At 41.5% G+C, this 25317-nt stretch overlaps 2 protein-coding genes across 2 annotated transcripts in view; both read left to right on the forward strand.

The window, feature by feature from the left end:
- The first annotated feature begins 3402 nt into the window (after nucleotides 1-3402).
- On the forward strand, nucleotides 3403-13210 carry FAM221A (family with sequence similarity 221 member A). The gene is made up of 7 exons (XM_075495558.1): nucleotides 3403-3539; nucleotides 5376-5549; nucleotides 6007-6197; nucleotides 8448-8654; nucleotides 9483-9593; nucleotides 10310-10398; nucleotides 13039-13210. The coding sequence occupies exons 1-7, from the start codon at nucleotides 3484-3486 to the stop codon at nucleotides 13099-13101; spliced, it is 891 nt and encodes a 296-aa protein (XP_075351673.1). The 5' UTR covers nucleotides 3403-3483; the 3' UTR covers nucleotides 13102-13210.
- A 4650-nt stretch (nucleotides 13211-17860) lies between these two features.
- STK31 (serine/threonine kinase 31) overlaps nucleotides 17861-25317 on the forward strand; it is a 41821-nt gene continuing 34364 nt past the window's right edge. Inside the window, exons 1-6 of the mRNA XM_075495559.1 lie at nucleotides 17861-17899; nucleotides 17993-18045; nucleotides 19504-19602; nucleotides 20607-20681; nucleotides 21441-21599; nucleotides 24438-24793. Coding sequence (XP_075351674.1) covers nucleotides 17872-17899; nucleotides 17993-18045; nucleotides 19504-19602; nucleotides 20607-20681; nucleotides 21441-21599; nucleotides 24438-24793 — 770 coding nt within the window. The 5' untranslated portion in view covers nucleotides 17861-17871. The remainder of the gene's footprint in view (nucleotides 17900-17992; nucleotides 18046-19503; nucleotides 19603-20606; nucleotides 20682-21440; nucleotides 21600-24437; nucleotides 24794-25317) is intronic.

A 25317-nucleotide genomic window follows, 5' to 3' on the forward strand; every position in this document is an offset into this window, starting at 1 on the left:
CCTCCCAGCTTCTTGTGCACCTGGCAGAGCATGGGAAGCTGAAAAGCCCTTGACTAGTGTAAACATTACTTAGCAACAACTAAAATATCAGTGTGTTATCAACATTATTCTCATACTAAGTCCAAAACACAGCACTATACCAGCTACTAGGAAGAAAATTAACTCTATCCCAGCCAAAAGTGGGACAAGTGCAGTATCAGAAATAGCAGCCCGTGGTCTATTTACTACAGCCTTCACATTGAAAGAGTTGTTTCGGTGTGGTGGTGGTGTTTGTGGCACGTGGAGAAGAACTGGGAATTGCAGGCTGCCAGTCTAAGAACTATCTTTGGTTATGAGTGTTTCCCAAAGTTGGCCTCCTTTTGTCTTGAACTATGAACAAAACATATACTTTATAATGGAAGAGCTTTCAAAGAACATCAGTGAGTTTGAGGTAAGATTTATGATATCAAGAAGCAGCTTTCATGTTCTAGATGAAATAAATCTTTCAAGCTGTTCTAGATAAATGGCAACAGTCTTTTTTAAATTTTTTTTTTTAGTTTTTTTAGGATGAACAGCTCTGGATTCTCTCTAAAACACAAAGATAGGGCCTGTCCCTGCTCTGAAGAGCTTTACAGTTGAGTTCCTTGATGCTGTTAACTGGGTCATGTTTTTCACATACTCTGTAGATTCCTTCATTCACTAAGAATGAAACTCTTCATAGCTATAAACTTACCCACTGAGGTAACTTAGAGATTCAAGATCTACAACAACAAGTAAAGGGTTGGCAGGTGGTGGTGGGAAATCCAGGGGAGGTGGTTTCTTTGTTAAATGTACGCATTATGGGACAAGTCATATAATGCATTATGCTAAACATCAATAATTAAATTTACATTGCATCTTATGCTGTTTATGTTCTTTAGACCTACCTCAAAATGTTAAATATTTAAGCTGTTTGTTGAAAAGTAAGTATTTGGAATGGATTTCTTCACAGTCACCTCATTTTACTCGAACTAGAAATTAAAAACATTTGGAATAGGGAAAAAACATGGAGAAATGGCCATGCTGATGCCAAAATTGCATTTTCAGACATGTCTTTTCAAGTAAGCATTATACAAAGGCTGCAACTTCTCTTTGGTGTATAATTTTTGTCCAGTTAACAAACTGAACACTAGAACTTTAAGACAGGAAAATAACATTTGAATTAGTGCTTTTCTTTCTGCTAGCATTTTTGCCATCAACTCAATCTGTAAAAAACAAAGAACCTTTCTTCTGAAGTAGGACCTTGTCTGTCAAAGCTAAAACTGAAGAAAGGCTTGTTTGCCATAAAGCTTGTCTGTTTTTTCCCATTGTATCAATTGATCTAATAAAAGATGTTACCTTTTCTAAATAAACTTTGCAAAACTAAGCACGTAATCCACAACAAAGGGAAGACTGGTCACCTGGCAATAGACAACTTGGTTATAGCTCATCAACAGAGTTACAAACCACACCCTGTCCTTTTACCCCTAAGAAACAGAATAATATTGTTGACTTTCATTATATTGCTTGAATAAGGAATAAAAGCCAAGCCATACATTATTTTGTTAGCATTCCTTTTACATAGTACATTCCCAGGACCTTTTATTTGTTTACAGTGCACAACAGCAGAATTGGAAGCAAATATGGGTGTATATTGTCTGGAGCATGGAACTTGTGAAAATTAGTAACTTACGTGGTTTGGTTATTTAGCTGGAGTGGGAATTTAAAGGTTAAACAAGACTATGGCAGCAACTGGAGCCTGAGTAAGCCTTACCAACACACAGTAATTATTCCTAGTGAGACTGAAGTGATGGCAGTCCACTTACCTTCTAGGAAGATGGCCATGGTACTGTAGGATAGGCTTGCTGTTTATGTACGGGAAAAAGGAGTACCTAACAAGAGGAAGATCACCGTACCACTAGAATCACAGTGTTAACATGGTTAACGTTACTGTTGTTGAAAACTTGTGCTCTGCCAGGTGCACTAAAACCCGTAGTAGCAGAACAAATACATACTGCCTTGCACTGCAGAGAAAAACAAGGCTCACTGTCCTGGTTTCGGCTGGGATAGGGTTAATTTTCTTCCCAGTAGCTGGTATAGTGCTGTGTTTTGGACTTAGTATGAGAATAATGTTGATAACACACTGATGTTTGAGTTGTTGCTAAGTAATATTTACACTAGTCAAGGGCTTTTCAGCTTCCCATGCTCTGCCAGGTGCACAAGAAGCTGGGAGAGGGCACAGCCAAACTGCCCAAAGGGCTGTTCCATACCATATGATGTCATGCTCAGTATATAAACTGGGGGGAGTTGGCTGGGGAGTGGCAATCGCTGCTTGGGGACTGGCTGGGCCTCGGTCTGCAGGTGGTGAGCGGTTGCATCACTTGTTTTTTTCCCTGGGTTTTATTCCTCTCTCCCTCATTTGTCGTTTCCCTTTTCATTACAATTTATTATTATTATTATATATTTTTCTTTTTTCCAATTATTAAACTGTTCTTATCTAAACCCATGAGTTTTCTTACTTTTGCTCTTCCGATTCTCCCCCCCCATCCCACCGGGGGGGAGGGTGAGCGAGCGGCTGGGTGGTGCTGGGTTGCCGACTGAAGCTAAACCACGACATTCACGTAGACCGTATCACGCGGGAGCACTGGCACATCATTACACGGGATCCATCCAACAGTCTTTTCTCAATTCAGCGGTGTCAGCTAAGAGCAGTTAAGAGATCATCACAGCTGTGCTTCTTGAGTGAACGCAGTAAGGCTCTTTTTTTAGTTCAGGCAGGCTGGAGGAAATTTTTGTGGGCAAAGAATACAACTCTACTTTATACTTCACCAGGATGTTGTTGAAGTATTCCTATGCCTGCAACACACCTCTTGTGTAGATTCGGCCTTTCTGCATGCTCTCTACCGGGCATGCAATCGCAGGGCAGCGAAGGTGTGGTTTCAAGGTGTACATAAAGAGATCTAACGCAGGTTCCCCTTGTGAGAGGAGGTCCTGAGCTCTCCCCATCTCCAGCTTGAGCATTCTTGAGGTTTCCCTCCCCTACTTCTGCCAGGGAATCAGTGGTGGATGTGATTTCTCGGGTGGTTGGTTTTGTCGGTGGCTGTGTCAGTGCCCTTTCTGAGGCACCACACCTGTACCTACACGTGTGTCCATGCCCAAGCACTGTAGTTCACCGAGGGCGTCTTTCCCGAGTCTGATAGCAGGGTGCGACGGGTGACCACCATCCCGTGGAGGCTGTGCGAGCACCCACGCGTGTGTGCCTACCCTGACGCGGGGTCTGCCGTGCCCACGTACGCTGGCACAGACCCGGTACTTACCCGCACGTTTCTCAGCCTACAGATGCGGTACGTGCTGCTCCGCGCACTCCACCTGCCGCGGGCGCGCAGCCGCCCCGCCTGCCTCTCGCCTGCCGCTCCCCGTCCCCTCTCCGCGCCCGGCGCTCCAGGCGGCCGGCCCGCGGGCGGCCCAAGGGCGGCGGGGCCGGGCATGGAGCGGCTGCAGGTAGAGGCGACGGCCCTGGAGGAGTACGCGGAGTACCGGCGGTGAGCAGAAGGGCGGGCGGGGCCGGACCTCGCCCGCCGTCGCTGGGGAGGGGAGAGGGGCGGCGCGGTGGGGCGGGGGTCGCTGGCGGGGGGGAGCCGGGCTCCGTCAGGCCGGCCGTGGGGGCTGCCGGCGCTTGGCAACCTGCTCCGCCCTGCGCTGGCGCCGGGCCCGGGGCGGTTTCGCGTCCCCTGCGGGCGGTTTCGCGTCCCCTGCGGCCTGCCCGCGGCCCGGGGCTTCCCCTGAGGAGATCCTCGCGGCCCGGGCGCCGCTCCGCTCGCCTCCCGCCGTCCTGAAGCCGCCTCTTCGGGACCTGCGGCGGCTCCGTTGTGTCACATTCCCCAACACCGCTCTCCCCCCCCGCCCCGGCCATTTATCGGTGAAGTCGGAAGCGCCCGGACTAACGCCGTGAAGGTGCCCGAGAGCGGCTGTCCGTGGAGAAGGGATCTCTCCCTGGCCTGGAGCAGCTGCGGTGGAGAGGCAGGCCTTTGAGACGGCAGCCCTGTACGCCTCGCCGGTGTGAAGGCACGTTGTCGATACTGACTGTCGGCGAGTGAAGCAGCGCATCGTTTCTCACGTCCAGGCCTGCGTACCTGCCGCCCTGGCAGGACGTCTGTGTGATGCGGTGTTAGAGGGTAGTCTGCCAACTGTGCTTCTCTTCCAGGAAACACGGGCTTTCGTGCATCGTGAATTAAGTTTTGCAGTGTATAACCGCATGCCCTTACACTCCTATGTGTCTTCGCCAATCTCATTGTCGCTCCTCTTGAAGACTTGATTTTGAGCAAAAATAAGCATGAACTCAGGCATTATACTGAAATGTGGCCTTAATTTAGCTTAGAAACGTTGAGTAAAACATCAGAGGTAGCAGGCACAGTGGTATTTCTTACACAAGTAGTTATGCACTGATTCCCTGGGTGTCAGCTGAATTGACGTGCAAATGACAGTGATGTGTTGACACATTATTCAGGTTCTGTACAGTACTGGCAATATACAAATCCACAGAATATTTGACAAAGAATCACTCATTCAGTGTGTTTTAGCACAGCCAACAAATAATAACTGAAATATTTACAGATATTAATAAACTAACTTTCAGCATAGTTAAGTGCTGCAATTAAGTCTAAATTTTATTTTACGGATTTTACTTATTGTCTTCAGTTGTCTCTGTAAATACAGAATTTGGATGCTGCTCTGGAGTTCCAGCTATTTGGTGACTTTGAATTTGAACGCAGTGATAGCTTAAACAAATGGTCCTGTCCGAGGTGTGGGATACAGCTGCTGTCAACTTTATGTACAGAAACTAGCATAGTCTTCTTGCAAAGTAGAAGACAGCTTGGGTGTATTGTTTGTTACTTTGATGGCAGTGTGGTTCCCTACTTCCAGTTGAATAATCTTACTCAGACTACACTAAGATTAGATAACCTGATACAAGTCTGTGGTACAGTTAGGTGTACAGATGGGTGAAGTGACTTGTCAGAGGTCATTCAAGAAGTGTGAGGCAGAGCTGGCTGGTTACACAACCCTTGATGCCCATTGCTTTTTCTGTTGTATGAAAAGGAGCTTGGTAGTTTGCTTTATTAATTTTTTCCTTCTCTCGTACAACCCTGGTTTTCAGTCAGTCAGAGCAAAATTTTTAAAAGAGCATTATTCACAAAATTTCTCTTAAATTTAGCTATAGTTCTGTTAAATGTATATCACTAGAACAGTATTATGAAAGATAAGGGGGTTTTTTGCATTTACAGCAAAAGTGTTGTTATATATTATTTGAAAAAATACCTTAAGAAACCTACTTTTATTGTCTTAATTTTCTTATGTTTTTTTTAATGACATGCCTACAGAATTGTAGGTGATGATGATGGAGGAAAGGTCTTTACCCCTGAGGAATATGAGGAGTACAAAAGAAAAGTATTACCAATTCGGTTACAGAACAGGTTGTATGTGAGCTGGAGATCACCAACTGGCATGGACTGTAAGCTTGTGGGACCAGAGACGCTGTGCTTTTGTACTCACCGGTAGGAATCTTTGCATTTTTTTGAACTGTTGTATCTTTTAAAATCAGGAAAACGTAAAATGTTTCCAGATACATTACAGTACAGTATAAGCAAGTTAATTTAAGGTCTAAGGGTTGAGAAAATTGGGTTTAAATCATAAGAACTTAAATCTAAATCTCAATACATTTTTCTGAGACTGGAATGATTTTGTAGTCTTCAGCTTTAAGGCACGAGTTATTGTAGAGCAGATTGATTGTGACAGTGCTGTCAAAATGAAACATAAGGATTTGTGATAGTTACATGATGAATGGATGTAAAAGCATGTGATATTATGCATTTAATTGAAAATTAACAATTAACAGTAATATAATTAAAGATACTTCAAAACAGAACTTGCAAGATAAATTATAAGCCTTTCACGTAGTTTCCTGATAAATACTAACAGAGGTGTAAAAGTTATTATTTTTGCCTGTTTTAGGTATAAACAACACAAAACAGACTATGAAGTGATTCCCAAAGACCGTCCTATTTGCGTGCCTTGTAGAGTGAGCCGTTGTCCGTGCCAGTCCTATCACTATGTCCCTCTAAATGGCACACAGCCCATCCGTTGTAGATGCAAACACTTTGCTGATCAGCACAGTGCAGCACCTGGATTTTCATGTAACTCTTGTAAGTTATTGATGGACTTGCAGCATTCTTTGCTAGGAAACTTAACAGGAACAGCATGTTAGGGATCTGTATTCTGCCCAGAGTATTAGGTATGTGCTGCAGTTGTCACTGATGTGTATTTTGGTCCTTGCAGAAGGATGGGAAATGGGAAGGAAGACATCGCCTTCTGCACAGGAGGGTTTAGAACAACATCCTTAGCTTCCCCAAGTTCTGTGAAGGAGCGTAAGTTTCTGAATGATCCAGTTAGGTACATATGGAGACAGCCACCTAAAGTTAGGCACTATGAAAGCACCCCATTTGCAGTTTGTCATTTCCACTGCTGCATGCATGTGGCTTTTCTACTTGAACTTGGTAGTTTGAGAGAGAAAAGTGTTGATCTACATTCCTCTATTGCCTGGTTGAATATAATGTTAATGTATTTTTATATCTTTTCTCAACTCAATAGGAAGTAGCGCTGTGTTCCCAAATAGTACTATTGTTAGCACTTTAACAAAGCAGTTCCTGAGCATACAGATTGTGGGCCCAGAAATGCAAATGGGAATGGAGTTTCAAGCAAAAGGTTTGAGAAGGCATTAAGAGGAAGCTTTTTGCTTCAGTTGTTCGAGGTTATTGTAATGAAACAGCAGTAATTATTAAACATAGATACTAAATAATGCATAAAGATGTTTTAGTTTGAAACCTCAAATTACATAAGCTGAAGATTTTTTTGTTAGAGTTCCATACTGTTACTAAATTTCTATCATGAAGTCTGTCTAATTTGTACAGGAAAAATCATAAACAGCTTTTGCTGGATGAGAATCATATCCCACAGAATAAAACATAAACTATGACAGCCTGTCAAGAATTTGCTCTAAGTAAGATGAAAGTCTTAAATGTGCAATTGGATGATTCAAACTGAATCCTTAGAACACAGTGTTTTTAATAATCTTTTACATTTTGCACTTTTTCTAGTGTTTCTAGTGACACTTCTGAGGGCTTCAGAGATTACACAGAGAAGTGCCAAGACTTGCTTCTATTTTGGACTTATGTTGTTTTAATGTACTGGTATTAGTCTAGCCCAGAGCTGTATAAATCTAATGTGATAGATAAATTAGAGATGTGCTCCCTTTGTAAGTGAAAAAATATTGCTGTTGCACTTTATGTATTGTATATACTTTATTCTGTATCCAAACACAGAGTAAGAGCTCTATTACTGAGGAGTGCCCAAAACGATATGAAAAAGCCTTTAACATTTCCAAGAATGTGATCCTTGAACATATTACACAAGACTTAAAAAAAACCTTTCTTGGTGCTCTGCAAAGTGAACTGTAACTGGGAGCTGGAAGCAGGGTAATTCGTATAATGAAACATTTGCAAAATCAGTTCCTCAATTTCTTGTTCACATCATTGCTCCAGCAGGGCTTTGATGACAGTCTTAGCTGTAGCTGGGGCAGATATATCACTTCATTCTGTGTTCCTGAATGTCATGTGTCATTTGTATAACTATTTCAGTTATATCCTGTGGCTATGTAAGCTTAAAAAAACCCTGAAAGTCAGTCTAATGGTACTCTTACGTAGAACCTATTTTGCTGTTGCCATAGCCTCTGTTTACTACCCAGATAATTTTGCTAATTTAAAAAGACATTTAAATTGTGATTTGTATCATAAGTTGTGATTTGAAGTTTTCTGTCCGTGCAATATTGACACGTGCTGTACACCTTTGGAGATAATACTGCCAAAATGCTGGCAGGTTGTCTTCTTTACCCAGTGACAGAATCTTTTCTCTTTTTATTTTTTGTCAGGGGAGGGATAGAGAAGGGTGTTACTAATGGCAATGGACACAAGTTGCAACATAGGAAATCCAATTAGATATTAGGAAAGAAATGTCTGCTCCAAGGGAAGACCAACATTGGTCCAGGCTGCTCAGAGAGGTGGAATCTCCATTCTCGGAGGCACTCAAAACTTGACTGAATGAGACGCTGAGACTGGATGACCGCTATGATCTAATCCCCACATTCATCCTTTCTCCTGTTTTATACAGCATTTTCATATCATGATGAAAAGAGGCTGTAAAAGGTTTCAGCAAAGATAGCTGATTGCTTTGCCCCAAATCATGTACGTGCTTCCAAACAGAAAGCATAGCTGGGTGCTTTTGCAGTGAAGGAACTCTAGTTTTTGAGAAGATCAGTTTAGGGAAAGACCGTTTTGTCTGCGATGAAGTATAAATTCCATTATAATCTCAATCATTACACTTATTTATTTGTTAATTAGGTTCCAAGTGTTCGGGCTTTCATAGTTGCTTTACCTGTGCATGTGGTCAGCCAACATACGCCCATGAAACAGTCGTGGAAACTAAACAAGAGCGTTTAGCCCAAGGAAAGCCTGTGGGGCAGGATGTTCCTTATGCTGCTATGGGAGGACTGACTGGTTTTAGTTCACTAGCAGAAGGCTACATGAGACTCGATGACAGTGGAATAGGTAAGTGCAGCTGACCTGAGATGAAATTTTAATTCTCCAACTAAGTAGTTTTGAAAAGTAGTAATTCAACCTAGACTTTCAAAGTTCAAAGGCAAACCAGATCAATAGGAGTAGGACTTAAGACAGATCTTTTTTTTGCAGCAGTCCTTAGGTGTGAAGAGACCACTATGACCATCTTGTCCAACTTCCTGCAGTGAATTGATAAAAAAACCTCTTTATCAGTAATTCTGGTGTTCAGCCCAGTACCTTCTGGTTGAAGTAGAGCATATCTTTTGGAAAGAACTCTGCAACTTCTGTTTTTCTCTTAATACTTCCATGTTATATTTACGTTAATCCTTCAGCCTAATACTGCCCAGGTATTTCTTGGTTATACAGTTATAGCATATTTTTTTTCCAAACTCAAAGGTTAATAGCTGTTCAGCATAAAAAAAAGAGGTGATTTGTAGAACCTTATTTTTGACAGGCATGTTAGTTGCCCTTGATACCTCTGCTGCTCTGTGATTTTGTGTCATTTAGTAATGGACACATTTTGTCCTGAAATACTGTTTTATTTATTATTGCCATGTACTCATTATTTCTTTTTAAAATTCTGATCTGGTTTCCTGGATTTGTCAGAAGTTTAGAAACTGTAGAATAGCCATAGTAATTAAAGAAACAAAGCTTTTCATTTCTTTTGAAGCCTTTTTCGCTTTTGTAAACTCATGTTTATGGGGTATGCACTGAGTGTTGCAGATATTAATCTGTAGCCTTGTTTTGACCCCATCATGTATGTTCTTAATATATCTTGTGAAGTTAATTTTTGTTTTCATTCAACTTATTTTTTAACAGGGGCTCCTTCTGCTGAACTCTTAGAATCCCCTGTTACCAGCATGGATCATCCATTTCTAAAAGCATTTCAGGGACCTTCTAGTTCTGCTCAAACCATCTCACAGATAGCAGGTGCTATATTAGTAGGATAATACTGTTTTACGAAAAGTATTTAATATAAAATTAATTGGTTTTATTTATGAGTTGAAGGATGCTTAGGGCTAAAATCAAAGTTAAAAATTAAAATTATATTAAAGCCTTATTATGTGAAAAGTTAGTACAACATTCATGTACTTGAAGTGCTTAGAATAACTTTTGTTACTGCTTGTTATTTTTGGTCACAATGTGCTTTTTAACTTCAATTATCTTTTTCTAGCATTTGGTATCTTCCCCATTAATGGTGTCACTTATTCATTGGATCAGTTTTTAAAATTTTTAATTCCTACTAGAAGCTCATCATATCTGAATGGATCGTACATATTCAGCGCAATCCTGTGAAACTGCTTTCTGCCAGAAAGTCTTTTCTGCATGGAATTATGGATCGGTTATGCTTATTTGATGTCCCTTTTTCAGTATATTAGCAATTAGCAATTTAGCAATTAGTATACCTAATTTTAAAAAAAGTAAAAATTTAGCAATTAGTATAACTGTTGAACTCCTCCAAGACTATTTAGAAGAGCTGCTAGCCTAGACTAAAGAGGTTACTGTTTGGTCCCAGTTGCTGGGGTTTGTTACTTGCCTATAAAGGTGAGTTCTAATTTTAAATGTATTTTGCCAAAAGTAAAACATAACTAATGGAATAGCAAGTATCATTAATGAAAAAAGCTGTGTGGTTTTTTTTTCTTCAGGTAGTTCTAGTGCCACAAGGCAAGTTTCTCATGGAAAGCATTCAGAAGATGATGACATGGCTTACTTTGAAAAACGTTATCAAGAACGGGCAAGTTACTACATTTATTGCTTAATTCAAATATATTTTCACAAAAGGATGTCTAAAAAAGATAAATATATGATTTAAGTGGCATATGAATGCATTATATCATTTGTTGTCTGCCTGAGAAAACACTAGCTTCTTTAGCTTCTTAAAAGCTTCTTCCCAGGGCTCTGTGCTGGGACTAGTCCTGTTTAATATCTTTATCAATGATCTGGATGAAGGGATCGAGTGTGCCCTCAGTAAGTTCGCAGACAACACCAAGTTGGGTGGGAGTGTTGATTGGCTTGGGGGTAGGAAGGCTCTGCAGAGGGACCTGGACAGGCTGGATCGATGGGCCGAGGTCAATTGTATGAGGTTCAACAAGGCCAAGTACAGGGTCCTGCACTTGGGCCACAACAACCCCATGCAATGCTACAGGCTTGGGGAAGAGTGGCTGGAAAGCTGCCTGGCAGAAAAGGACCTGGGAGTGTTGGTTGACAGCTGCCTGAATATGAGCCAGCAGTGTGCCCAGGTGGCCAAGCCAGCCAATGGCATCCTGGCTTGTATCAAAAATAGTGTGGCCAGCAGGACTAGGGAAGTGATTGTCCCCCTGTACTCAGCACTGGTGAGGCCGCACCTCGAATCCTGTGTTCAGTTTGGGCCCCCCACTACAAGAGAGACATTGAGGTGCTGGAGCGTGTCCAGAGAAGGGCAACGAAGCTGGTGAAGGGTCTGGAGCAGAAGTCTTATGAGGAGCAGCTGAGGGAACTGGGGTTGTTCAGCCTGGAGAAAAGGAGGCTGAGGGGAGACCTTATCGCTCTCTGCAACTACCTGAAAGGAGGCTGTAGAGAGGTGGGGGTCGGTCTCTTCTCCCAAGTAACAAGTGATAGGACAAGAGGAAATGGCCTCAAGTTGCGCCAGGGGAGGTTTAGACTGGATATGAGGAAATTTTACTTCACTGAAAGGGTTATCAAGCATTGGAACAGGCTGCCCAGGGAAGTGGTTGAGTCACCATCCCTGGAGGTATTTAAAAGACGTTTGGATGAGGTGCTTATGGACATGGTGTAGTGGTGGTCTTGGTAGTGTTAGGTTTATGGTCGGACTCAATGATCTTAAAGGTCTTTTCCAACCTATACGATTCTGTGATTCTGTGGTCCCAGCCCTTACCTAGTCACTACTATCTAATTCATTCTGTGATTCTGTAAAACAAAGTTTTAAATACAATTATGAACTATAGCAGGATTTCAGAGGTCAGTCATGTCTGGGATGATATTTAGCTTAACTGGGCAGATTTTTATTGAGGTAACTCTCCATTACAGTAAAACAAAATACTTCCCCTTAGAGGTGCTTCCTCCACGCCACTGACTGTCGTAAATTTAAATGCCCTGTAGTGTAGCTTACTTAGATGCTTAAATACTTATTCTTTCCCCCCATTAGCTCCTTAGCTCCACCATCTCCGCTGGAAGTATGTCTTGACTGTTTATGAATTCTTTTGTAAGCAATGTTGCATAATTAACTTTTAAAATTTTAACTGCTGTTATGCTCGCTGCTTGCAACAAGGTGTTTGTTAATGAGAAAGCTGTTCTAGCTTTGTGAAATTTTAAATAATTTTCTTCATTTTGGAAATCATCACAAAATATGGTAAGATGTTACAAATATAGTATCAGTTTATAGGAGAAAACATGTTACTATCAAATCCAAGTTGCTATCTTTCTTTTTCCCCTTAAAATTTTCTTTTCTTTGCAAAAGGTAGTAGGAATTTCAGATACAAACCTCAAGCCTCCAAATATGGAAAAATGTTTTAAAATTAGTTCCTGTGTAGACCAACAACAGGATTGCTTAGCAGTGAGTTCATTCGTAGACATTCAAATCGGGACTGGGGCCTTGCTTCCTTTTGACGCTATTTTATGGGGGAAAAAAGCACGTTGAAAATACTATTTTATTTTTCCTTGCATTTTTGATAGCAACATGATATCTTATGTTAGATGAGATGCAAAAGTTCATGCATCCCTTTTATGTAATTGCTCTAAATAGAATTTCATTCACTAATGTAACAATACTTCAGAACAACTGTTGCTCCTAAAAACAACAGATGTATTTGTTTGGATTAATGGTCTTACTACAAAATGGCAGAGTTAAATGGATGTGTGTTGGTAAATCATACCGTGCTATAAGAGCCTACTGTGTAGAAGAATCTTATGAGAGGGAGACATGACCTTGTGGGTCAGTGAGGAGACACTGAGATGGAGGTTTAGCATCTACCTCAGCAACAAACTTCCTATGGGATTTTGTGCATGCTGGTTAGTCTGTGTCTGTTACATGTCTGTAACAAAACTTCTTTATTTTTCATTGACATAAAGATAAAACCGTGAACATTTCTGAGGCACTTTGGCCTCGAGGGTTACATAAATACCTAGATTGCCATTATCAGACATAAAGGCAACCCTGGTTTGAATAGGGTAGCAGCTGCAGAGCTATGGAAGTGCTCCTTTGTCCTATGATGCAGAAGTAAGCAATGCTAGGTTGGGCTAAAAATGATCTGTAGCTCTCTCCATTGCATATATCACTCTGGTAAATTTATGACTGGATGTAGAGATTTAATACTGTATTACTAGCCGACTTGCAAATTAATGCTTGAACCACTGTTGGTGTCTGTCTTTGTTACAGCTGAAAAAGGAGAAGGCTGTTAAACGGAAAGAGAAAAGTCCAGTGCCATCAAAGAAGCCATGAGATTAATAAAGAAATATTTATTATATGGCACAGTGTTAATCGTTGTATTGAAGAGTATTTTTTGCTGGGCCTACCTGTATACTTGTATTTCTTAATTTCTTTATTCTGCTGTTTTCTTCTATTGCTGAAATTAATTTTTAATTATCTTGTTGTAATAAAATTGGTACTTTAATCAATGTGTTTCTAATCTCCAGAATTGTTACATAGATATTCCTTTGAGAATGGAAAATCATATTTAGAGATTTACAGAACTGTTATTTACTGAGAGAATAGGCATGTATTTAAGTATTACATTGTAGTAGGGCAAAGAAAATATATGTCCTATTCTTAGACTTTTATGACGCACTTTCTTTATTTGTAGAGTCCTTAGAACTCATCTTGTTCATGGATTTTTACTTGGTGGGATTTGTTCTGTTAATATTGACATTTTAATCTTTTCTTTAAATGTTTTTTTTTCTTTCTGTTGGTTTCATCGCCTTTACATAAAATTCAAACATACCCTTCTTCTCCCACACTTCTCTAGGCCAACGTATAAATATTTTTTACATGTGAAGTTCTGTACGCATGTAAACTCATTTCTACATGTACTTACTAGCTACTTGAAGGCATTCTGCTTGTATACTTTATCCCAGATTTCTCTAGCGGTACCATTCTCCCAGTTCTGTTTGTCTGATACTGTCTATAGCAGTGATTCTATTACACTAAACTTCTGAAAACATTAGGTGGAAATGGATATGCTATTTATTGCATGTAAACAAATAACTATAGAGTGTTTCATATCAGCTTACTTATCCAACAGATACTCTTTCATCATGTCTAATCCAACACAGCCTGAGTCCCTCAAGAAGGGAGATATGCTTTTGTATTCTTTGTCCATATCCGCAGCTGTGGCAGCATATGTTGTGTTAAAGTTAGGGGACAGGAAAATTTAAAATTTGCTAACTTTGTGTGGTGGTTTAAATCCACAAAGCAGCACAGCAAGAACTTGGTACAGAATAATTGGCAGAGGCAGCTGTTTAGGAGGCAAAAGCGGAGCCTGAGCTACCTTTGTTAGTCTCCTTTGAAAACGGAGAAGTGTAAGTCCTTAAAAATACTTGAAGACGTCTCTTGGACTGAAGATTTTTCAGGTGGTATGTGTGTACTGAGACTTTATAACAAGAGTTGGGAGAAGCTCACAAAGCTCTGATTTCCATCAGAGAGAATGCCACTGTGTGCCTGATGCCTTTATGTGCCTGATGGGCAGAGGAAAAGAGGTGACGTTGAATGCATTTGGTGCAGGACAACTTGCTTTTTTGTTCAGATATCAGCTGTGGGAGGGAAGAATGCACTTGAGAGTGCACGCACGTCATACAGTGACTGATGGAGGTAGCTGGAATCTGAGTGAGAAAGGAATGGAACGCTCAATTGCCCAAATTCAAAGATTAAAAAAGGCCTTTTACCTTAACTCTGAGCTATGCTGCCATTACTACAGATGCCAATTGGAGAGGTTAATCTGTTACTTTAATTTAAATGCATAATACATCAAAGAGTCGTTAATGAATGTTTTAAAAGTCCTTTTAAATTCTACACTGTAACATACTGCCCTAACTTAATAAATAAAAATATTAATTTGAGCTCCCTCTTCTGGTCCGAATAAGCAATCATTTCTACAGGTGCTCTACTTAGTCTCATAAGTAAATGGGGATTTTATGATAGAATTACAAGAAACAAACAAATGTAAATAACGGTTAAAAAAAGGTAAATAAGAATATAGAAAAAATATTTTTATTTCAGTCTTCAGAGAGATTATTACAAGCTTAATAGTGGAAGTTTATGCTACTTTAGTATTTTTCCCCGTGGCTATACCCATTAGGGAATGCAGTTCCAGAAATGTATGTGTGTATTTCCGAGATGAGGTTTCCCACAGGAAAATATTGTTATAGACAGAGATTTTAATAGTTACAAAAAAACTGTGTTTCTTTTTATACTGGTAGCATAACTTTTTACTTTTAGGAAATAATGTACTGTGCTTTTATTGACATTTTGAGTTAAAAATACTTGTCAGTTTTAAATGTTTGCCAAATTCAGTCTTACTAAACTGTACTTTGATCATCATGAACTGGTTTTATCAAAGTCAATTTTTAAAAATTTTATTCTGTGCTTAAACTTATTTAAAATTTCCACTTAAATGATACTAACAAGTTACTACATTTATTTCATGATACTTCTTTTTAGTTGGAAAACAGGTGGGATCATAAAAATAGCAACTGCATTAAATATTGCTTAGGAGTTCTGACCACTTTTCACCCATGTTGATGACGTCCAAGTAAAAGAAACTCACTTTCCTTACTAGAAGGCATACTTTTGACTTCTTGGTACTCATGTAGTACTTTTTTGGAGAATTTTTATTCATATCTATACATGAAATCCAGGTACATTGTATCTCATAATGTTGCTGGCTGTGAAAACTGGACACTGATGTAATGTCTTAAGTGAAATTTGCACTTAACTGGAATTACTCTTATTTTTATCCTAAAAAAAAAAATCATCATTTTCTAGAATCAAAATTGCAACCTCCAATTCTATTGAAAAATCTCTTTATACTTCTATTAAGAAAATTTTTGTATAGGTAAAAGCAGAGACAAATGCTAGTATGTTTGCCATTAACAGTGGTCATTAAATAAAGAGCTCAGTTTAACATGTACTTGTTGATGGTTCGTTTTCCCAAGAGAGCAGTCATGAACTTTGAACATAATTATCATGGGATAGATAAGTTATTTGTTCATCTGTATGATTTATTTGTGGGTGTATATCTGTCGTTCAGCTAGACACATTAACTGTTTCTGACTCTAATCCAAGGAATCTGGCATGGGAGAAATGGTTTGCTGTCATACACAGAGTGCTCTGAGCTGGTAAAGCCTAATTGCGTAGGTCTTAGGCAATGGTTAAGCATGTCTCATTTTTTAAATAGCTGGCTTTCAAATCAATATTTTGCCATTATTATAACATTCCTAGAGTGTAGAACATCATTTTTTAACTAGTTTTTAATTATCTTGTGAAAAGGCTTAGATGTACCTTGGATATTTAGTAGAGACTGGTCAGTGATCCTAGGTGGAGGGCAAGGGGCTCCTTCCCCTTCTGTGCTTCTCCCATACTAAATATAAAATGTGTCTGTCTGTCTCAGGGAGGAAGGGGAGTGTAATGTGTGAATTCACAGCCAGTAACAGCATCCGTGTAGAATTACTTTGTCAAGTTGTCAGGGTCTTTACAGCGTGTTGTGCATATTAAACGGTTTGCAGGTCTCCTGTCTGTGTCCCTGGAGTCTCTAGCGGTAGTTTTGTTGTAGCCATGTAGCCTAAAGGAAGAGACAACTTTGCAGGTAGTGATAGTATTTTTGCTTAGCACAAATATAATTGAAAACAACAACAAAGGTTTTTCCAATCTAAAAGACCTTGCACATGTATACCTGTTTGGGGTTTTTTTGGTAACAAAAGGTACTACTTTTGTCTAGAAGCCTACTCTTGCTTTGGAGCCCTTAGCATTTGTCTTCTGGTAGAGTAAATCGTTATTTGCTTTACACTGGTTTTAGCTCTCATTTTACATTCACTGTACCTGTGCCGGCCGGCCCTGGCTGGGCACTAAGCCCGCGTGCTCCTTCCATTACCTCTTTAGGGAAAGTCCCGGCCTCAACTGTAACAAGTCTCCTGTGTGCACCTCTGCCTCGCTAATGGCATCATCAATTTCATCCTCGTATTAAATAAGACAGGAAAATTGCAAATCACTGTATGTGAAACCAAAAGATGAGCACTGACACAGCGCACAAAGCAATCGGATGAGCACGTTCGAAGGGTACGTCGAGGCCGGCGGAGAGGCTGTCATCAAAGCACGGAGCCTCCCTGCTGCTGCTTCGTTTATGCTTCAAAGCCAGGATCAGCATGCACTGATCGCCACCCTTTGTGTGGTGAAGGACGCATCTGGGCATACAGTTATGGATTTGTAGAAAAAGCCTGGTGCCTGCAAACTTTCCAGACCATCCGCTGCCCGTGTGCCGAGTAGGGTTGCTCCGGCTGAGGTGAGGGGCTGCCCACAGGCGGGAGCCGCGCCCCGTCCGCTGCGCAGCCACAGGGAGGGCACAGCTCCGAGGGCTGCCGTAGCTCCGAGGCCTGCCGTCTCACGTCCGCCGCTGAGGGAGGGGAGGGCAGGGCAGGGCAGGCACCGCCCGGGCGGGCAGCCGCTGGCCGGGGCGCGGGGGCCGCGCTGAAGGACCCGCCGGGGGCTGGGCAGGCGGCCGCATGCGCAGGGCCGGCGGCGGGCGTTGGGGGCGGCCGCGGCGGGAGCACGTGTGGCGGCGGCGGGGCCCGTCACCCCCAGCCGGCCCGGCCGCCTCAGGTAGCGCCGGGGCCGCTCCATCGGGGGAGGTCGGCACCCGGCCCTCGCTCCCGGGGGTTCCCAGGGGCGCGGGGCTTCGCGGTGAGGAGGGGTCCCTGCTCTGCTGGCAGGAAGTCGCGGTCGTGCCAGCCTTACGGCGCTTACGTGTAAAAAAGTGTTTTTCACTAAAGAAGTGGGTGCCTCTTACTTGGCAGGGAGAACGGCTGAGGAGAAACGTGGGGGTGAGGCTATGGGGGAGCCGGAGCCCCCTAAGCAGTGAACCCATGAAGTGTTTAGGGCAGGGACAGGTTGCCTGGGCCTGTGGGGTGGGTGCACGTACCTCCTCACGCCACGGCCTCTGGAAGAATACCTTCATTTCTCTTTTAACTATAGATATCTTGTAATGTTTCAGAACCTGTTGTCATGGATGGAGACACAGAGTATGATAAAGGTAACGTGAGGTGGTTTTTAAAACAAACAAACACATAATCTTACACTTGGGAGTAATGTTGTTTTTTTTTTTTTTTCTTTCCCGTCCCTCAAGTTGAAGATGTTGTGGGCTGCCATGTTGAAGATGCTGTAACATTTTGGGCACAGGTGAATTCGGAGAACTATTTGATTGTAACTGAAGTGTTTAATCTTATCTCTCCACCCCTCCCCCAGCAAGTTTCTGTAGAAGTGAGAATAAATTATAGCATTTGATGTTGGAAGAAAAAAGTTACTTTGGATTGCAGAATTGCAAGTATTATTGTGCCCTTTTAAACCGAAATCAGTTATTCTTTCCCAAAATGTCAAAAAGAATTGTTCATCCATCCATTTGAATTGTAGCTGGGTTTTCTTGAATATTTGGTAGACTTTGCCAAAAAAATAAATAAATAGAGTCTTAAAATGTTTGCTGTTGAGTGAAGAATACTGTAGGAGGCAGTTGGAGTCCTGCTGGGGATGGATCCCCTACCCTCTAACAGCTGAGCATGTGGGGCAGTTTCCATGAAGCTTGACATGGAGATGGTTCAAAGATGCTAGGTCCTTTCAAGTTTTGTGTAGATGGGCAGGAAGATGTTGGATGGGGGGGAGTGAGGAAAAGTAAAAAACCCAAAACAATGAGTAGTTTTCATTAATGGGGTGGGGGTGGGGGTGCAGCAGGGAGAGGGGAAAATCCAGAAGGAGTATCAAAGCTTGCCCTTTCTGTTTGGTCTGCTGGTAACTGGTGTGTGCACATTAGTCAACACCTGTGTAGCTTTGAGCCAGTTGGAGGAGGTAATGCTGCTTGTCATTGTCCCTAATTGGCATTTGGGGAGGGGGACCAAACTTTACTCATTCTGTTCATGGAATAGTTTCTTCTAATAAAGATGTAATAGTCATAGGTAATTCTCCTTTAGGTTCTTAGCCTGGCATTCTGAGACTCAGTCACAGTGTTTTTAATATTGTAAGGTACAAAAGTTAGGAGTGTACTTCGAAGGTTAACAAAATGTTTAGTTGCACTAGTGTTTTCTTCCCTGCTCTGAGCTCTGGATCCTTTCCTTTGAATTACAAGTAGAATGTTGTCTAATAAATGCCATGTTACTGGAATTGACCCAGTTTTACAGTGATTCAGATACCAAGTTGTAACTGGAAAGACTCTGCTTCTTTCAGCCAAACCAAAACACGAGTCTTGCATGTAAAGAGAACAAGGGGTATGCCAGAGCTGTTGTCTCCTGTATTAAAGAGACAAAGAAAAAGAACACCAAATACATACTAAAATTTGTGAGGAAGGATTGATACGCAAGATCTGCATACCGCTTGCAGAACCTGGTAATTAAACTGTTAAAAACATTTGTTGCAAACTATTTCTCTGGGGTACATTACCTGCCCCTGATCCGTTTCATTAATTTTTGGAAGAAAATGAGAGCAGACTTAGAAATGCAACTGAAATAACGAAGATTGAAAGCTTCAGGTGGGGCATTACTTGTCTCAACAGCAGTGCAACAGCTGTTTTAATTTTTGGCTGTTATAAGCCATCAAGCATCTATTAAAAGTGACAGTTAATAACTTGTACCCTCTCTCCACGCTTCTTAGAATATCAGTAGATGTAATGACCTCTTGAAATTAAGTTGTGCGCTGGCAGAAGCTTGTCCTCGGGCTGATGCAGTTTTTGGCAAACCTGATTTTAGTAAGGTAAGTAGGTTGTGTATATGTGGAGTTTGTTTTTCACCTGGATGTAAAAAAGCCTTAATTCCATGCAATCATTTTCTTAGGTATTTTCTTGATCATGCTGTGGGTTATATTCTCTTAAGATCTCTTTAAGAACTGCTGGCTTTCCTACAGAAAACACTTATTTTGTGTGAGCAAGTTTAGATCTTGCTGCACTTCAGACTTCAGTTAAATTATGCGACCATAGGTTGTTGGGTTTTTTTTAACACTCAGGAAATACTACAAGAAGGTAACATACAGAGTGCTGAATTCTCTTTTGTTGTCCAGTATACGTTATGGGTTATCTTTAACAAGAGAGCAATGCTTTTTCAGGGAAGTGATTCTTTGCTCCATCTCAAGAAGTGTGGAAGATCTTACAAAAACCTGTAATGTTAAATGCGCTGGACAAAGTACTCTTAAAATAACAAAGACATATTTAATAGCAGTTCTATGACAAGCATACAAAGAGTGATGGCAGCTTTTGTTTTTGTGTGCGAACTACCGATGGCTTATTGCAAAGTAAGGTTTAAATAAAACGATTTGTCTGAACTGTTTGTGTATGCAGGTAAATGACCTTCTACATTCCTCTTGAGAAGGAAGAAAATGTACCAATGGCAAACCCAGCATGTTTGTGATGTGACTGGCCTGTTCCTTTGTCAGGCTTACTAAGCCGTCAGTGTCAATAAAATGTTGTAGTGACACATTAACAGAAAAGCCATGGGAGTCTGCTATTTAAAATGTTGGTGTTTTTCTAGTTGCAAAATTTTCTTTGAGCTATTGTTTTTGGAGTAGAGGATTATGTTTTTGAAGCATTAACATATATTGTTATGAGAGATAGGATATCAAATACATTGCTTTGTTTTCATACTGCTGTTGGGATAATTATAGGAGAGTGTGAAAATAAGATTTGTAATATATTACAAATACCATTTTGAGGTATGCTTGTATTTTCAGAATGCTATTCTTGATCTTTTTTTCCTAATTCCCAGGTTTACGGTGGCTGTTTTTCTGAAGATAGATGTTGGTACAGATGTATGGTACAACAAGTGATCAACAATGAAAAGGCAGGAACCATTTTTTCAAAGTCTTTAATCGTGTATCAGTTCTACATGCAGGATGATAGGAATAAATGCAACTCCTTCTCTTTTTGAAACTTACTGTGTGAATGCATTTAAAAACAGTGAATATACATGTGGGACACAAATTTAAGTGACCTGTAATTTTGAAAAATGCTGATGAAAAGACTGGCAAAACATGACATACTTGTGAAGTGCTGTTTGTATCTCTTGATAAAGAGATTCATGAGTGGTAGTTAATGTTGTTAAGCAATGTAATTTAATTTCAGAACTTCCGAGTGGTGAAAATGGCAGCCTTCATGTGACATGTTAGCACTGATGCAAATGACCTGAAAGAGTTGTTAATCAGCATTAGGTGACTAATACAGAAGGCTAGTAGTTCCTATTTAAAAAGATAATTTATAGACAGGCTGGTTGGCATGGAAACATTAGATTGCATATCTGTCCGTTGAAGTCAGTCTTCTATATTGCTTCTTAATTGTAGCCCTTAAAGAAAAAAAAAATTGCCAGCAAAGATCTGTTTTGTTACTTAAAGTTTTGTTGCTAAGCTTTTAGACAGGTGCCAACATAAGAGATTTCTCTAACTTGGTTCCTTCCTCTGAAAGGTGTCTAGGCTCAGCACGGAAGATTCTGATCTCTGCAACATGCACGTGTGTTAAAATCCTTATATTCTAGTAGTTGTCAGCACATATTTCTGTAGGAGGTTATGTAACCTCTGCTGATTTGTATTTTATATTATTGTTGCAGTGTCAGGTATTGTACATTGACTATGGAAATTCTGAGGTTCTGAATAGAGCAGACATAGTTGAAATTCCACCAAACTTGCAATGTCCGAGTGTTGCCAAGAAGTACAGACTCTGGGGACTGCAGATACCAACTAATCAGAACTTAAACATGTTTGACCAGGTGAGTAACAGATTTTGAAGTATTTAGATGATGGGATCTGTAACAGATGCTGCCAAATGGACCTACCTGTTCCTTGTGCAAACCACAGGGTCTACCTGGTCTACCTGGACTTGTGCGGGGCAGTGTCAAATGCTTTGCACAACATCCTTGTCTCTAAATTGGAGAGACATGGATTTGACAGATGGACCACTGGGTGGACAAGGAATTGGCTGGATGGTTGCACTCAGAGTTGCAGTCAATGGCTCGATGTCCAAGTGGAGACCAGTGACGAGTGGCGTTCCTCAGGGGTCAATGTTGGGACTGGGGCTGTTTAACATCTTTGTTGGTGACGTGGACAGTGGGATTGAGTGCACCCTCAGCAAGTTTGCCAGTGACACCAAGCTGTGTGGTGTGGTCGACATGCTGGAGGGAAGGGATGCCATCCAGAGGGACCTCGACAGGCTTGAGAGGGGGGCCGGTGTGAACCTCATGAAGTTCAACAAGGCCAAGTGCAAGGTCCTGCACGTGGGTCGGGGCAATCACAAATACAGGCTGGACAGAGAATAGATTGAGAGCAGCCCTGAGGAGAAGGACTTAGGGTTGTTGGTTGATGAGAAGCTCAACATGACCCAGCAATGTGCGCTTGCAGCCCAGAAAGCCAACTGTATCCTGGGCTGCATCAAAAGAATCGTGACCAGCAGGTCGAGGGAGAGCTGCGTCCAGCTCTGGGGCCCCCAGCATAAGAAGGACATGGACCTATTGGAGCGAGCGCAGAGGGCCACAAAGTTGATTAGGGGGCTGGAGCTCCTCCCCTATGAAGACAGGCTGAGAGAGTTGGGGTTGTTTAACCTAGAGAAGAGAAGGCTCTGGGGAGACCTTATAGCAGCCCTCCAGTACCTGAAGGGGGCCTACAAGAAAGCCAGAGAGGGACTTTTTGCAAGGACATGTAGGGATAGGACAAGGGGTAATGGCTTTAAACTGAAAGAGGGTAGATTTAGATTAGCTGTAAGGGAGAAATTCTTCCCTATGAGGGTGGTGAGGCACTGGAACAGGTTGCCCAGAGAGGTTGTGGATGCCCCAAGTGTTCAAGGCCAGGTTGGATGGGGCTTTGAGCAACCTGGTCGAGTGGAAGGTGTCCCTGCCCGTGACAGGGAGGTTGGAACTAGGTGATCTTTAAGGTCCCTTCCAGCCCAAACCATTCTATGATTCTGTGAGAAGTTAAAATGTCAGCACAGTGTCACCAGGAGGAGTCTTTTAAGAGCTGGATGTTTAACTGTGAAGGGAGGGCACGCTGGGAAGGACTGTCTGATCTATTGCCCTGAACATACTCTAGAAACTAAAATGGTTTTGTCAAAAACAGTTCAGATTGTGCTGGGAGGTGATTTTTAGAGTATGCTTTTGCCATCTTTAGAGCCTCAGGACTGTTTCTGACTGACCCGAGTTCTTTCTGGTGCTGAGAAAACAAAGTACTTCTGTTTCTTTCCCTTCAGAGGGAAAAATACCTCCCTTGGTCACAGAACCTGCAATAAATTCACTTACATCTGTGAGCTGCTTGAATGCCATGTGCCTGAGTACTGTACAAACTTTTGGTCAGGAGAGAGAATAGCAGGTGAATGTGAGTGGTAGTAGGAACCCTGTCATCCCTGGCCAGCAACAAATGTGAAAGGCTCAGGAGCTGATGCCAACAGGACTGGTAAAAGCTGTGAGCCCTCTTGAGTGGCACTGGTGGCCAATGGTCGAGTTCTACTAGTGGTGGTCTCCCTTTCCAGGACACCACTTACAGTCTTAATGGCATGCTTCTTCAAGGCTTGTCACTGGCACTGCCCATGCTTCACCAGCCGGTGGCTTGGGAGCAGCAGTTGCTGGAGGAGGAGAAGGCAGGAGGCGGCTGTCCTGCTTGCCTTGCATATCCCTCTATCATTTAGAGGAGATCTGAGACCCCTTGTGTATGGTCTTGTCCCTGTGGTCCTATTGACATTGCTTAATGTGATTACTTAAGATAGGTACATCTGAATCTCTGTTCTCAATTCCCTGAGGTTTTGTTTTGGTTGTGTGTTGTTGTTGTTGGTTTTTGTTTTTTTAAACAGTTCTTGTTGCTTGAGGTGCAGCTTTATTTGCTTGCTCTGTGTAGCTTTCCTGCCTCCACCCCTTCCATTCTTAATTTTCAGCAAAACCAGCTTGTTCTCAGAAGTGGTGGGGCACAAAGAAAAAAAACCCCTGTAAATGAAAGATAACATTCTACCCGAAGTCTTTTGAAGGTCTTGAGTGCATTCTCCAGTCTTTCAAAACTGTTTTTCTTTGATATTACTGATGAAACTGGTAGGTGCCAATACTGGCATTTCCCAATTTCTAAATGAGTAGTTTCAATAAGGTAGATACACATAATAATTCGTCGCTGTGTTCTATTTCAGCTTCTGGACCACTTATTGAAAGGCTGTTAAACAGTGTAATAATTAAAATATTTTTTCATTTAATTTTGTATAATACTGTTAAATAGTTGGTCTAGTATCCTCTAAAAGACTTGGATAACCTGGTTGCCAACTTGTATTGAGAGTTGATGGGACTTCGGACTTTTGTCATGTATAAATGATACTGAATTCTTCAAAGCTGAACATTGAGGGAGAACTACTGGTGTTGAAGTCCAGTCTCACATTGAGAGTGACTAGATCAGGTATGGTTGCAGTTGTACAGATACAGCATTGTTTCAGAATAAATGTGTTAAACATCAGCTTTACCTGTGCAGCTATTTGGGTTTTGGTCTTAAACATGTCCTCTTTTTCTTAGAAGAAAGATGGCTGATTTCAGCTAAAAGTATTCAGAGTGTCCAGTACACAACTTCATTGTATTTTTATTTTACAGGGGAAGAAGTTCTTGAGCAGCCTAGTTTTTGAAAAAGAAATAAAAATACGTCACAAAGCCAAGCACGAAGATGGTACCATTATTGCCCAGGCAGAATATGAAAAAATAGATATTGGAGAAGAGGTGGCCAAGGCAGGGTTTGCTGAAAAATGCACTTCTCCAGGAAACACTAAAGGTGCAGAAGAGAGAAAAGTGGATGTCATGCAAAACCAACATCGGAAGATAAAAGTTTCAGTTCCACTGTGGGTAAACAGGTCTGATCATGCACTGTACAGCATCCCAAGAGGGCGCTTTGAGCAAGTAGCTGCCAGCGCAAGGAGTCAGAATTCTGCTGGAAACCGTATGTTTGCCCCAAAGTAAGGCAGTGGGATGTCATAGAAAACTTTATATGAGTGATCTGATTAGCTTAGTTGCTGGGATGTGGGTATATGAGAAGATGGAAGGGGAAGTGAGTATCTAAAATACGAAGTTCAATTTCTGTCTTTCCAACATCAAGTAATACAGGTACTCAATGGAAGGGAAGTATATGTGAGTCTATGTGTGTGTGTGCGCATGCTGTGGTGGTGGGAATTAGGATGTTAATCTGGAGAAAACTGTTCATTAGTGTTGTTGCTCGTTGGATAGCTTGTTCTTCCTCATTTGATTTCCAGAGACAGGCTGTTCTTATGTATCTTAATGCAAGATTTTGAAAAAGAAGGAAGGGGTAGCAGCCAGTAAGCAGAGGAGAAGATACCAGAAAGCTTAGTTGAAAGCGAAGGTTGCAGGGTGTCAGGCCTCTAGCAGATTTTGCAGTGACAGGCAATGCAATGATGTTTGTTTTAGCATCTGTGTAATTTCCATAGGCTTGTCCTTGAGACTTTTCGTAGCTATCCCCTATTTA

Source organism: Mycteria americana, chromosome 2 (genome assembly GCF_035582795.1).
Source record: "Mycteria americana isolate JAX WOST 10 ecotype Jacksonville Zoo and Gardens chromosome 2, USCA_MyAme_1.0, whole genome shotgun sequence".
NCBI classification, from domain to species: Eukaryota; Metazoa; Chordata; class Aves; order Ciconiiformes; family Ciconiidae; genus Mycteria; species Mycteria americana.

Excerpts from the sequence above, each read along its gene's own strand:
- FAM221A (XM_075495558.1), top strand. The coding sequence starts at position 3,484 with ATGGAGCGGCTGCAGGTAGAGGCGACGGCCCTGGAGGAGTACGCGGAG. Across the intron at positions 5,550-6,006 it reads CTGTGCTTTTGTACTCACCG|GTATAAACAACACAAAACAG; the intron begins GTAGGAATCTTT and ends TGCCTGTTTTAG. Across the intron at positions 9,594-10,309 it reads AACCATCTCACAGATAGCAG|GTAGTTCTAGTGCCACAAGG; the intron begins GTGCTATATTAG and ends TTTTTTCTTCAG.